The sequence below is a fragment of the Glycine soja genome, chromosome 18 (genome assembly GCF_004193775.1).
Source record: "Glycine soja cultivar W05 chromosome 18, ASM419377v2, whole genome shotgun sequence".
NCBI lineage: Eukaryota > Viridiplantae > Streptophyta > Magnoliopsida > Fabales > Fabaceae > Glycine > Glycine soja.
Window position 1 is genome coordinate 50,376,692 of NC_041019.1, and position 15,402 is coordinate 50,392,093.

Sequence of the window (15,402 nt, forward strand, 5' to 3'; positions counted from 1 at the left end):
TTTTTATTTATTTTTCAATAAATTTTGGTTGTGTTGAGGCTTTAATAAAATAATAATTTTATTTTGTTCTTGATATTTTTTTAGTCAATTTTGTTTTTGTTTTCCAATAATTTTGTCGTTTGTAATTAGTCAGAATTAAAATAAAATTTATTAATTTATCAAGGATTAAAATAAAATAATAAAGATTAAAAATAAATCTATTATTTTATTAAAAATTTAACACAAATTAAAAATTTATTAAAAAATAAATGTAAAAATTAAGTATTTAAGTATTTAGTAGAAATAAAAATGTATTTAAGTCTAATATTTTTATTATGATAAAAGCCAACAACTGATCTAGTAAAGGAAGTTGTTGTTCAGGTCCAATAAAAACGTGATGTTTTAGATTATGCAGTACTTACCAAAAAGTAATCATATGTTTTTGGTGCCAACAGAAAAGTGAATATGAAATGAAAAATTAAGAGTCACAATAAGAATAAAAAGAAAAGCGCCCACCGTGGGGCTCGAACCCACGACCACAAGGTTAAGAGCCTTGCGCTCTACCAACTGAGCTAGACGGGCTTTAGGTTAGATTTCGTACTATTTTGTATATCAATTAGTGATAATTTTAGGGTTGTATTTAATCCAAATTAAGTTAAATTTAGTCAATTTTTTAACCCAACTCAAATAAACTTGATTAAATTCATTTACTTTTAGCTCTTATTTAAGCAACTTAACTCAGATCTTAATTTGATTGAATTGAATAATTGAGTTTAGTAATTAAAAAAATAGTCACCTCTTTAACTCTGAAAGAAAAAAAGTATTTCAAAATTCGTAATTCAGCATTATTTCATTGTTTCTTAATTCTTATAAGCTAGTCATTAGTATCCATTGGCTTCATTATTATACAACTCAGTTTATATTCATTAAAAAAAAATCACAGCTCACAACTTTTAGATTGAGTCAATCTACAAAACTAAAATAAACTATTGCGGCTTGTAAGTAAATGAGAGTGAGAGTTTAGATTTTTTTTTTTTATTACTCAATCTCTCACATACAACACGTAGAAAGAATTGGGCAATTGTTATTTTTAATCATATATTTATTATATAGTCATGTTGGGTCGAGTTTAATCAAATATTAAAAAAGTAAAAAAATGTTTAATGAGATAATTATTGCTCAACCTCTCAAAATCTGCAGCCCTTTTTTTTGCTTATATAAAAGGTTTAAAATGATTTAATTGAGTTAATTTGTAAAGATTTTGAATAAAAAGAAAATAAATTGAGGCTTCTAAGAAGGATTTAAAAAAAACAAATTTACTTATTTAAAAATAGAAATAATTACTTGGTTGAAAAGAAATTGAAAGACTAAAATTACATATAGTTTAAATCAAAGAAATCAAAAGTACAATAAAACAATTTTAAAATTTCTTCTATTTTGTATTTTTTTCAAAACTTTTAATTATTTTAAAAATGGTGCCAACACAAATGAATGTTGACACCCATATAGTTCCCTCTCCTCTCTATGATCGCATATATTAATTTTTAGAAGCAACATAAAAAATGTGGTGTAAGAATCAAACTTCACATAAAGAGTTTAAGCCGAAATGTAGAAAATCTGAACCATACAATTTAATTTTCTGCGGTGTTGAATATAAATCTAGTTAAATAAAAAAAGTTGCAATATATAAGGCCAATAAATGTATGGATAGATATATGATTATAGAATCAGAGGCTAAGCAGCACGAAACATATATAAATAGATAGTGATATATAGATGCACAAAAATAAAATATATAAAGCAGTTTATACCTAAATTACTCTGAATTTTAAGATGTTAGACACTTGGACGTGAACATAGAAGTAGTATCAAAATCACCTAATCCTTCCATCTTGTAATATAAGGCCATTTTTAAATGCTCATCTTTCATATGGTAGGAATTAAATGTTTATCTCAACTTTTTTATTTATTTATTTAACATATAGCCATTATTAAAGTTGAAAGCTTAGCACAGCTACTCCATCTTGTAATTTTGGGCAATGAAGGTATTAGTAGAATTTTATTTGCGCATCTGCTTTCTGTATTGGTATCCCTGCAAAGTAGGGTATAGTAGCCTCGTTATAGTGAGCCATCTTTTTGCAGAAACATTGAATAATTCCTATGAATTATTTTTAATTATTTATTAAAAGTAGAATAGCAGATATTAATATCATAATTTGTAACTAATAATGTTTAAACCAATTATTTAAAAAGATGAAGCTTACCTTATGGGTCCCGTAAATGTAGTCACAATAGGTAAATACTGAGGCAAAGTTGCTTTGACTTTTTCCACCAACGTAGTGATGGTAGTCATGGTATGCAGGCCCTCCATAAAATGGTATATATTTTGTGGGACTCCAAGGAAAATCATACCTTTAACATGTAACAAGATCGATAACATTTGAAAAGAAAACGCGTGTGTAGAAATATGTGATATGTTAAGGAAAATTTAGGTCAGAAACAAGAAATATGCAACATATAAAGATATGCAAATTGTTCATATGCACTATATATTTTCCAATATTTCTCAGCTTAATTATGAATAGAAGTTTTCTCACTCCATTGTATTGTATTTACATCGAAACTTTCTGTACATACCACCAAATCATCATGTCAAAATAATAGTACAAGACTTACATGTGTTAAGAATTTTAGTGCCATGGTAGTATTAAAAATGTTTTCAAATTCTTTGACAAAAAGGTAGTCTTTTTTATACAAAGAAAAATGTATTTCACTCATTATATATCTCCAACCGAATGTTCAATTAAACATAAATGTCTATTACCAAAACCAATAATCATAGATTTCAAATATTACCAATTGTTAGTCTAAGACATTTTAAATATTTTTAAAATGAATATCATATGTTATAATAATTGAAATTTGATATTTTTAAACATTAAATAAAAAATAAATAATATATGCACAAAAATTATAAGATTTTTTACCTTGTTAATAAATGATGATATATGATAACTTTATTAACTTTATAATAATACCTTAAAAATCATATAAGAATGATTTTTAATTGCCCAATAGTTTTAAAAACTTTTACACTGAAGATTCAAGAAAAAGATTTAATCATGAGTATACTTGTAGTTAAAAATCAAAAGTTTTACCCGCTATGAGTTTCGATGGCTTCTAGCTGTCGCAAAATGAACCATAGCCTATAGGTTGTTATGTGCCCTGGAACCAGGACTGGGCCTAGAAACGAGGGGATACCCAATATGATTATCTCGGCCCAATGGGCATAAGGTGCTGAGAGCCCAAATGGTGCTTCATATTCATGATGAACCTTGTGGATCTTCTCAAATGCCCATTTGCAATGGAGCATCCTATGAATCCAATAATTCGAAAAATCTTCTATGACAAAGTAAATTAATAATTGCCAAAATAATTCCCAGCCTGATGGCAGTGACAAACCAGTTCTGATCCCAATCCACTGAAAAAAATAATATTCAGTCATTACTATAGAGCAAATAAAAGAAAACGAAAACATGAAAAATAGCAAAACATATATGATAAACTATGCATAACTCAAAGGAAAAATAGAAACCTAAAATTAAGAAGAAGAAAAATCATAAAAGATAATGCATAAAACAAACAAATTGCGCTAGGGAGTCAAATGATGAACTTCTATAACGGAACTATTTATTTACCAGTGTTAAAAATAAAGTTTTTTTTTTATCAGTGACTTAAAAATAAATATTAGATATATATTTGTAGCTCAACCACAATAAGAAACTAAAACTTGAATGTTTATACTAATGATAGAGTAAGAATTATTGACCTAGTCAATGTTACATAATTTGTGTTAAAATAGTAACTTGAAACATATTAAAAAAGATAGTCTCACAGTAAAAAAATGTCTCTAAAATTTTTAATAAAATATATTTAGAAATAATTCCATAGATATTTCTTATTTCATTTAAAATATTTATAAAATTGTATGAGAAATTTATGTTAGAAAATTAGAAAGGATTTAACTCATGTTTAATTAAAATAATTTTGTAATTTTGAAATGTGAAATGATAAAATAATTCAATTATTTTATAACTATGTTGTGAATAAAAAATTATTAATTTTATAATATTTATACATTGTTTATAAAAAATGTTTTGAATAATTTAAATTCTAATATTTAATTAACTTAAATGAATTTTTTAAAATCAAATATTACTTATCGACAAGTTGATTTTGGAATTTAGATCGAATCCCTTAATATAAGTCTTATGGTTGAAAGAAATCCTGCAAAAGTCAATGGATATGCTGACACATTGTTATTTCATTATATAATGGATAATTTATATTTCATTAATAAATATTTGTGTAAGATTGGTTGTTATAGATTTTTAATATTATCTTTGAGGTATTATAAGAAAATGTATTGAGTTAAAAAGTAATAATATTTTTGTTTAAATATTTCAATAATTTTTTCACGTAGGATTTATAACAATGTTATATACCATAAGCATGTTAAAATCTACTGTCAAAAAAATATTTGCATTTAATTAAACATATTATTGATGAAGTAATTTAATTTTTTAAATAAAAATATATTCAATAAATTAACTTTAATACATTTATTATATATATATATACATATAAATTTAACATTATTAAACATAGAGTCAAAATATTATTTGTAAAAAAATATATTAACTAAATAATTTTATAAATATTATTCAAAAAAAAATATTTATAAAATTATTTTATACAAGTTTTAAATAAAAATAATTTTACCGGATTGAAAAATAAAAAGAAAAAAATGGTTGAATATTTGGTATGAAATTTTGTTAAATACTCGGAAATTTTGATTTTTCACGTATAATGATCCTATTTAAGTATGTTTATTGTGAATAATACTTGTGATCTCTTTCATTAAAAAATAAAACTACTTTAGTTTATGATATTATTAATTAAGTAATTTAAAATTGTTTTGTGATGAAAATATAGTTAATAAATTTACTATAATATATTTATGTAAAAAAATTAACATTATTGTAATAATTATTTATGATATTATTGGTAAAGTTATTTAAAACTATTTTGTATTAAAAATTTGTTTAATAATTAAATTTTACAATTTTTATTATATACGTATGCATAAAAAATTAACATTATTGTATCATGATTAGTTAACAAAATTTTTGTATATGAAAATATTAAACATAGTCGAAATTTTAAATCAATTTTTAATACAAAAGTTTCATCATCATAATATAAATATTCGTTTCTATAATATTATAAACAAATAAACTCATGTATCATTTAATATAAGAAATAAAATTGATATTAAATTCAGAAAATCTAAATATAATTATTACACATCAATAGTCATATAAGTTTCTAGGAAAACATAAAATAAAAAAGAAAATAAAATAGCCTAAAAAGAAGAAGGAAATAAAAAATGAAAAATTAAAAGAAAAAACTGAAAAAGAAGAAAGAAAAAATCGAGTAAGATAAATAATAAAAGAAAATTTATTTATATTTTAAGAGGATAGATATACAGTAGAAATGAAAAATAAAAAACAAAGAAGAAGGAAACAAGAGGGAGCAATAGAGAGGGAAAAGGAAAAAAGAAAACAGAAGGGAGAAGGGAGGGGGGAAATGGGAAAATGGGAGACTGAGGGAGTGACACTGGATGTAAGGGTGTAATTTTCTCTAGGTAGATAGAGGACATACTTTATTAAAATAAATTATTTAATATTAAAGAAGATAGAGAACACAAAATTTTATTTAAGTATGGGATAGATGGATTTTGTGATCTAGTTGGTATTATTGTTAAAGCAGTGCACTGGATTTTCTTGTTATTTATTACTGGTATTGTTGTTTTCAGAGATGGGATGGATTCATTATATGTAGACTGCAACTTTTTAAGTGGATGGGCATTTTCTTTGTGTAGACATTTAGATTTTTTTTTTCTTTCTTGCATTTATTTATTCCTTGAAATTCTAAATCTCTGCACATCTCTCTAAAAAAAATCTCTGCACATCTTGTGTTCTGGTCTCATTTTAATAAAATATTTTGTTCATAAAAAATACTAAATAAAAAAAATAAGCTGTGAGTTCAAATGTACTTCAACCAACATTTATAAAATGGTTATAAATTTTATTTTTCTCAATATCTCTATATTTTTCAAACAAACTTATAAGTTGGTCATATAAAAAAAAGTTAACTAAAATTATATGCTAAAATATTTTTCAAATAAACTAAAATAAATCATATTAAAATAGATAAAATTATAAACATGATTCGCAGGTACAATGCCTGACCCCACCCTCCCACCCTCAAGAGTCAAGAATTCACAAGGCAAAGAGCAAGAATTTTCATTGAATCATTTAGGATATGTTTGGTTTTTATTTCTATTTTTTGTTTTTATTTTCTGAAAATTATTTTTATTTTTAAAATATTAGAATTATAAAAATATGTTTCGTTTAATTTATTATTTTCTGCTTTCAAGAAATAAAAATATTGAAAATACATTTTCAAAAAGAAATGTATTTTTAGATTTGTTTAAAATTACATTTTTTTCACCATGTTTTCATTTTATCCAAAATGAGGTTCTTAGTTTCAAACAAGATTTTGTTGTTTCTAATTTTTGGTTCGTTTAAGGGAAAATATTTCCATTGATTCAAAAATCCAACCAAACGCATTTTCATCATATTTTTTATGTCTAATAAAAATGAAAACAAAAAATAATCGAATCAAACACCCCCTCATGATTTCATATTTAGTTTTTAGTCTTGATAACAAGTCATGCTAAAAACAAAATCAGTAGAATAACTCCATGTAATTCCCCGACAACAAATCCTAACTTTGACCATGCTCCCATCTCCAAACCCATCAAATAATAATATAAACTTTAATATACTTTTATCAAGCAATGAAATTTGATTTTAGTCCTCAAACTTTAAGTTAATCAATTTAATTCTTAATTATGTTTAAAAATTATAATTTTTGTCTCTTCCCACGATGAAAATAATCTGTGACGAAAGACATAAATTTTTTTTATAATATTTAGAGACTAAATTAATCAAAATTAAAATACAGAACTAATGTCAGTTATTACAAAAATTACAAAGAGTAAAAATATATGCTATTCATATATTAGTATAACATTTCTAGCCTAGAAAAAGAATTTGTAGGTTTGACCAATTCCATGTGATATATATGAGTTTTATATAAATTCACCATCTTCCATTTCCTATATATCCCGTTAATTGAAAGCATTTCAAAGCATCGGAGAAAGAACAACTGGTATCTTATCCAACTCAGTTTTTGAATCATAAACAATTTCTGGACCTCACTCTCATAAACTGCAACTCAGTTTTTGAATCATGAACATTTATGTCAAGCTTTGTGACAACAACTCCTATGTACTCAAGTGCAACTAGCTTGCTAGTATTGAAATCTAGAATCCACATACAAACTATCATAAATAGTATTGAGTAGAGTCGATAGAGTCAACCTGACTCAATGCATCGACTTCACCCATTCATATCTAGAATCATGTTAGATTTCAAAAATATAAATTATATAAAAATAAGTCTTTTTGACCTGGTCCATATAATTTAACTAGTTAAATAGACAAACTTTCTATCAATTTGAAAGTTATTTTCTTTAATTTTTTTAATATTTTTCTTACATAATTAATTTTTAAAATTATTTTTGTATTAATCTGAATAGGCTCAATAACGTTGAGTTTGACATAAAAATGATCTTAACTGAACCTAAAAAATTTCAATCCACGATAATATGAATCAACCATGTTGTCAAACCTACTATTGAGTAGCATCATTTCTTTCAAAGAAAGCTTTTGTTTTATTTAAATAATTGTAAAAGAAGAAGAAAATTTAGCTCCCTCTTTCCAAAGATTTTTAGATCCTTCCCTGATGATTGGTACATATATTAATATTAAAAGCTTCACAAACCAAAATTAAAGTAAATTGTGAATATATAAAATAAATATTAAGTAAAATTGACATTGATTAACTAATATATATGTGAAAGGCTCCTGAATTACAATATTTTATATTATAAATGTTGGAAAGAAAAATGGTATTTCTCAACCTTTAAAAGGATAACGATGTAAAATAATAATAATAATCCCAATCCCATCGTCATCATCTGTTATCTCTCCCACTGTGGCACTGTCCTTCTGCGGTTGCATTATTGCATATGAAACTGTCATTTAATAACTGCATCATGCATGCAGTATTGTAAGCCAGGTTGAGAGTATTTTTCAAAAGTTATTATTTATTTTTATTATTTTTCTAAAATTGTTAGAATTTATCATCTCATTTTTCTAATTTAATTAATTAAAGTTTCTGCTTTCCTAGACAAAGAAAGAATTTTATCTTTCTAAAATTATTGCAACTTTAACTAGTTATCTTTTCCAATATAAGCGAGATTTATTTTTTTTTATTAATTTATCACATTTATTATTTATTGACTATAAGATATTGTGAACTAATCAAAAGTATTTTAATAAAAAAATGTAACAGACAATTTAGAGATCTTATAAAAAATCAATTTTTTTAAAGAAAAGTTTATATATAAAATATGGAGGTAGTATAACAAAATGTAAATAAATTATCATTACTATTGATAGTGTTTATTAATTAAATTTGATATTTTATATTAATAATTGCTATTTTTATTTTAATAGTTAAATTTACGGGTAGGTACTGAAATAAAACATCAATTCAGTTAAAGACATTACAGAGTAATGTCAAGGATTAAAATTAATTTCATGAATATACTTTTTTATAATCATTAATATACTTTTTTATCTAATGTAAGTTAGGATATGAAATATAAATATTATGAATTTATACATTAAACAAATATTTTACAGTATTAGTACGCAACTTTTTTTTTCTCGTACGAGTAGTAACTTGAATATAAAATGTAGTACAACATTCCATATTTGAGATGGCAAGCACCTATTCCTATTTGTCACTTTCAAATGATTGCTACTTAATTGTTTTACTATGTAGTGTGTTTGGATATTAATGAATACCATCTAAACCCTGTTTGGATACTAATGATCAATGAATACAGATGAATACCATTAAACCCTATACCTTACCGTTGTGTTTGGATATTAATGGATGCCATTAAATCCTCACTTATTTGCATAACTTTTCATGTTTTTAAAAGTTAAATTTTCAAGGAAATTAGAAGAAAAACAATGATTTTATTATTAACTAGAAGGTCTCAATACCACCGAATTCACGATGATATTCATCGTTTGACGATTTTTTTAAGTTGAATTCAACCATGCGAATGCACTTTGGTCTTTAACCAAAAAACCAGGTTTCCTCTCTCTCTGTTTTCTTCATCGTTAGGTACATATTCTTTGCTGTGCTGAAAAATTGCTCATAGGAATTATCTCCGACAAACTTTAATAATATCTTAGTTACAGGTTACAGTAACAATTACCATGATAATAGAACAATAAAAAGTTGACAAATTCCCAATTTCTAGCTAGTCTGGGGTATTCATATATTACATGCTGTATGCATCATTAAGATAATGTCTTAATTTGATGATTAAATTAGTTAAGCATATGTTGTTAAAAAAGTTATTCATCAGTCTTAAGATTACAATATTTATTCATTATACAATGAATGCTCAACAATGCTAAGTTCATGGTGAATAAATGTAAGGATTTAATTACAACACATTGATGGTGGAAAAATTATTTACATTATCATTTAATCATAAATAAATTGGTATGTGTATGATAAGATTGTTAATATTATAATACTATTTTAAAATTATTTTTAAATTAATTAACATCATAAAAAAATTTATATGACAATTAAACCTCGAGGGCATCATAACAAAGTTAGTAAATACTTTTTCACAGTATGTCATGGTGATTGGAAAAAAAAAAAAAAAAAACTCTTACAATAATGCAGGAAAGAAACAAACAAGAGAGAGTACCTTGATGGTGGGATAAGAAATTATCTGTAGTGGGCTAACTGCAATGGCAAAGGTTACTATGACATGTTTGTAGCACTTGAACATTTCCTTGAATGATCTCTTCACCGAGGGCTGAATTTTGTGTATGTTTAGTTTTTCATACCCACCAAGCTCCATTAATAAGAATGGAATTGGGGCTATAGAGTAAAATAAGCACAAGAATAGAGTATTGTGGAAATGAAGAACAAAATCAGGTTTTTTGGCAGAGTATTTGAACCATAGTGTCTCAGCAAGGGTTAGTCCTCTGCCTAGGGCAACTTGTGCTTCTTCAAGGGTATGGTATGGGAGCATTTTGAGAGAGGAAAAAATTATGGAAGAGGGGAAGAAAGAGAAATAGGATTTTATATAAAAGAAAGAATGAAGGTATATTTGAACACTAGTTAGTGTGACCCTTAATTAATTGATAGTGTAAATAATTTGAACACTCCTACCACACGTGTTTGTCCCCTGGCGCAAATGCAATGCACTTGTGGTTTGGTGTACCATTGCAGCGTTTTGTCAATTTGAAGTGTCGCTAGAATGGGATGCTCCCAAAAAAATAATAGTGGTCATGCATTATATAAATTATTTTATATGGATTAAGAAAAAATTTATATATAATTAATCATACATTGTCACTAATTCATTTTTAAATTTTATAATTTATCATTAATATCATAAAAAATATAAACGTGAAAATATAATTAATATTACCTTAAATTAAATTTATATTATTATTAATTTATTTATAAATTTAATTTTTTTTACATAACAATTATAATATGGGACGAAAGAAATACCAGATTTCTTTATGTTAAAACTTAAAATGATATTTTTAAGTTTGACCAAAAAAGTATTTGGATAAGAAAAGAAGCTTGGTCTATAGCAGTTAGCAGTTTTGGATGTAAATACCCAATTCGGTGTCTGATAAAAATATTTAATTCAATTCAGTTTTTTCTTTAAAATATTGAATAGTCTCTCAAAATTTTAAATAAATATTCTAATCCTTTACCCATTTCGATTAGTATTTTTAAAGAGTAATTAATTTGGGTCACTAATAATCTTCCAGGATAAAATCGATACACATTATTAAAGGAATTAATTATAATAAAATAAAAGTCAAAATTTGAAATTTTTAAAAAATTAAAATGAAATAAGCTAAATTGATTCGTTGAACTAAAATTCATCAAAATAGAAAAAAAAATAGAGATAAAGAGTGAAATTTAGCTTAACCAAAAAAAACTTTATATGACAATTTAAATTATTTAATTGTAGATATAAAATATGATTTATATATTTATACATATTTATTTATTATAAATTTTAATTAAACATTTATCGTATGTACATAGCCCAAAATTTAATTTAATATTTTGTGGCCAAAAAACATACTTTTGTTATTATTTAACTTATTATATAACTTGAGTGTTGCTAGGTGCACCTAGCATTATTGCTGGTGTATCCAGCATTTTTTGAAAATGGCAAAATTACCCCTGTTAATTTCTCCTCTTACGTTTTAAGTGATCCGTAAAAGACTTATGAATAAGTTGATCCGTAAGTCTTAAAAATTAACTTACAGATCAACTTGATCCATATTAAAATTTACGGATTAACTTGATTTATAAGAGGTATTTCTGTCTTTTCGTGTTTAGGTTAGTTGCACCTAGTAGCCCTCTATAACTTTCGCCCGGCCCAAATTAATTAAGCAAAATGGACCAGGCAAAATACCTGGGCCCAGAAAAATCAAGCACCCTTTTTCCAAAAAAGAACATACTAAAGGGAAAATTCGAAAGAGTTGAGGTTGAGATTTGATTTCATTTCCCGAAAACAAGGAACTCCGTTTAAGGAAAGGAAAACAGCGTACGAGGAAGAGAGAGATAGAAAACGGCATGCAGTGGTGGGCTTCATGGCGGAGGTGTTATATTGGATCTCAACGTTTGTTCTCATTTTGACTCTTCTTTGTATTCTCGGTTACCAGGTATTATTACTACTATTAATTGGATTATATCATTGTTCTGTTGCTTTTTATTTTTTTAATCACTGTAATTGTGTGCAGTAATAATAATTTAACCAGATTCAACAGTTTCATTTTGTGGGAGGGGGGATAATTTACTTTGAGCGTGCATGCAAGGGCATAAGTTTTCAATTCTGATTGTAAAAATTGTTTGTTTTATTTTCATATTTATATATATTTTTTTTGTATATTGTGTGTATAGATTTTAGAACAATTTCTGGATGTAAGTCATTTATTCGGAAAAATGATTAGATTTTAGAAATGATTGCTTATTTTTAAAATCTGTCTTATAAAAGTTTAATAAAGTGATAATTTTCTTAAGATGAACCAAACACGCATTAAGGACTGCATTGGTGGGAATCTCACTATTTTCATGCTTCATTCCACTTTCTTTCTTTTTTTTTTAGGCTTTTACCTTGCCTTTCTGAAAGAAAATGGCCATCATTTAAAAAGCGTTTTTTTTTTTAAGTTTTTCTCTGTTAGGCTTTGTTCTTTTACCATTGCATTTGGCCATTCCTAATGGATAGGTGAAGCTCTGCTATGTCATCATTGTCATGTGTATTTATTTCCTACAATTTTCCTACTCCAGAAAGATAGTCTAGTGTACTAGTAGGAAAAAAAAAGTTTACCTACAAAACTAATCCAGAAAGAAGAAGTTTTAAGTAAAATTGATGGTTACTATTTATGAAACAAATTTGACATCTTTTGAAATTTTTATTGCAGCTTATATTATTGGTGGACCTGGAGTTTGATTATATCAACCCATATGATTCAACGTCTCAGATAAACCAGGTTGTCTTGCCAGAGTTTATCATCCATGGAATCTTCTGCTTCACCAATCTTATAGCCGGGCATTGGTTTATATTCTTGATATCTCTCCCTTTCCTGTATTACAATCTGCGATTGTAAGTTTTTTTTTTCCTTTCCTTCTCCAAAAGTTTGTGCTTTATTGATTCTGAAGTTGTTAGTTTTAAATTATTGAATGCTGTTTAAGTAGGCTTCTCAATCTTCTTAGGAGCATTTTTGCGTTGATTTAGGGGTTGAAAATGTTGGTTACTTGAAGGAAAACTCAATAGAATGGAATGAATATGTTTCTTTCCTTTTTGGATGCAAAACATTGTTTTAAGGGTGATTTGATGGTTTACAATAGCTAAAATATTAATGATTACAGGATTCGAATGGTATTTTAACTAAAGGGTTTTGTCTAGACTTTCATACTGCCACTTGCAAATCGAAAGAAGAATGAACATCAAGTGGTTGTTCAAACAGTTTCCAATATTGTAATTTGAGGGATAACTTGAAAAGACACTTGTGACCCTGATCATAGTTATGATGAAAACCCCCCAAATACTTCTGAGTTTTGACACACACACACACTCATAATGAATACAAGAAGACTGTCAACTCAGAAGTTAGAAGACTGAAGACATGATTACAAACTTATTTAATCAAGGACTATGAAAATTTGAAGTGTGCAACTTTCATAGTTTTTCCTACTTGAAATTTCATTGTAGTTTTAGATTGTTATAGTCTGAAACTCTTTGGAGATGGAAATTTAACCCTTCTGCCATGAGATTCTGTTTCCTATCTGTATGAAGCTTAGGTTGCATCTACATACAATTAACTTCAAATTACCTGGATAATTAGATTGCAAATTTGAATTCAAAATTTCAAACATCTTTAGCATTAAAATGGACATTTGCAGCATAATGTAATGCTGTATGAGATAATAAATGGAATCCTGAAAACATTGCATTTCAACAACTAATCTGTGTAATTATGTGCTGTTATTCCATATGCACATCATTTCCAGATATATTATATGCCTCATTAGTCATGACATGGAAGCTAATATGTCAGGTACATTAAAAGAGAGCACTTAGCAGATGTTACTGAAATCTACAATAAGCTAAATTGGGAGAAAAAGAAGCGGCTGTTCAAAGTTGCATATCTTGTTTTGGTATTTGCATTTTGTATAGTCAGGTATTACTATTAGAAGTGCATTCTTTTGTAAATTGTCCTGTACTATTTCAAAGGAAAAGTTGGTGACTGTTCTCTCATCTTAATGTGTTTCAGCTTGGTATGGACCCTTACCGAGGATGTGCATTAATTGATGGCTTGCCTTCCATGCCTGCCATATGTTTCGCTTACATTTTTGTTCGAGAATTGTGTTATTCTTTGTATAAATGTACCAGCTAATTAAATTCTTGGTAATATCAAAGAAGTTACAGGCTGATACATTCCCTACATTGAGGGCAAATCCATCTTATGAGCTGAATTCCATTGGCAAGAGCCATGGTGAGAGCAATCCGTGATGAGCCAAGCTCTTTGGAGGGACACGTGACAATCCATATTGGTGCTAAGGCTAGAAAGAGAGAGGCTTGAGAAGTTGTGATTCTTTAAGTTTTGTATTCCTTCTGCAAGGTTAGACTGCTTTAGGCATGAAAAAATTATTTGAGCTCTCAGTGGTTTAACCACAAACATAAAAGGCTTTTTTGCCTAATATGTATATTTTGATTTTGTCATATTTGCCTCCTCTGCATGTAACCCCAAGAGTAGCAGCAGCAACACCACCAAAGACCGATAATATTTTCTGTTGTTTTAAACCCTTTTATAGAGTTGCAAATTCTTTATCCAAGGCATTAATACCTTGATAATTTGATAGTTATTGTTTTTAAATTTATAATATGTAACTAATAGTACATAATTGCTTGACAAACAATCAATTAGCTATGCCTCCGAGATATAAGTTGAGTTGGATGGTTAAAGAATGGAAAAAAAGTTACAGGTTTGATTCCCTGTTAACAAAATTAACATTCTAATAATTGACATTTATCGATAAATAAATAAAAACTAATTATGCCTGGTAAAAAAAGTATGCATATTGCCTAGGTTAGTAAGAGAATTACTTTGTAAACCTAATGTGCTTGAGTTACGTACCCAAGTTTTTATTTAAAGATTATTATGGGCTTGTTGAAGAAAATGAGAAAAAGTCAAATAAACTTCTCTATAGGCTAAAATTAACTTAAGTTTAAGATTGTTTCATTCTTTTAATTTTTTTTCCTCATAGGAAAGTTTATTTAAACAAGCCCTATAACTTGCATACCCAAGTTTCCATCGAGTTATAAGTCACTAATTTACAGTGAAATGGTTACTTCTAAACTCAAATGAATCAATGGTTATTGTCAGTCACACGTATACGCACATTCTTTTTTGCTATATAAATAGCGCTGAATGCATGATAATTTCTTTGGCTTCGGATACACAACAAAATTAATGGCCACCGCAAAAAGAAAAGGAGAAAAGATCAATATACAGAAATATTAAGTTCAGAAATAATTACATTTTTGTGAAGTATCTACAGAAAAAAGTGTTTGTACAACCACTAAGAGTTATCG

The 15,402-nt window shown here is 26.7% G+C and overlaps 2 protein-coding genes and 1 non-coding gene across 3 annotated transcripts; 1 reads left to right on the forward strand and 2 right to left on the reverse strand.

Annotated features, from left to right (window-relative positions):
* Positions 1–488: 488 nt before the first annotated feature.
* Positions 489–561, reverse strand: TRNAK-CUU. Its single transcript has one exon. It is a non-coding gene; the product is annotated as a tRNA-Lys (tRNA).
* A 1,166-nt stretch (positions 562–1,727) lies between these two features.
* Positions 1,728–10,356, reverse strand: LOC114396051 (methylsterol monooxygenase 1-1-like). The gene is made up of 4 exons (XM_028357944.1): positions 9,973–10,356; positions 3,138–3,460; positions 2,244–2,391; positions 1,728–2,071 (listed from the first exon to the last, which is right to left on the reverse strand). The coding sequence occupies exons 1-4, from the start codon at positions 10,300–10,302 to the stop codon at positions 2,039–2,041; spliced, it is 834 nt and encodes a 277-aa protein (XP_028213745.1). The 5' UTR covers positions 10,303–10,356; the 3' UTR covers positions 1,728–2,038.
* A 1,422-nt stretch (positions 10,357–11,778) lies between these two features.
* On the forward strand, positions 11,779–14,661 carry LOC114395672 (protein cornichon homolog 4-like). The gene is made up of 4 exons (XM_028357504.1): positions 11,779–11,968; positions 12,728–12,909; positions 13,865–13,987; positions 14,081–14,661. The coding sequence occupies exons 1-4, from the start codon at positions 11,897–11,899 to the stop codon at positions 14,112–14,114; spliced, it is 411 nt and encodes a 136-aa protein (XP_028213305.1). The 5' UTR covers positions 11,779–11,896; the 3' UTR covers positions 14,115–14,661.
* Positions 14,662–15,402: the final 741 nt, after the last annotated feature.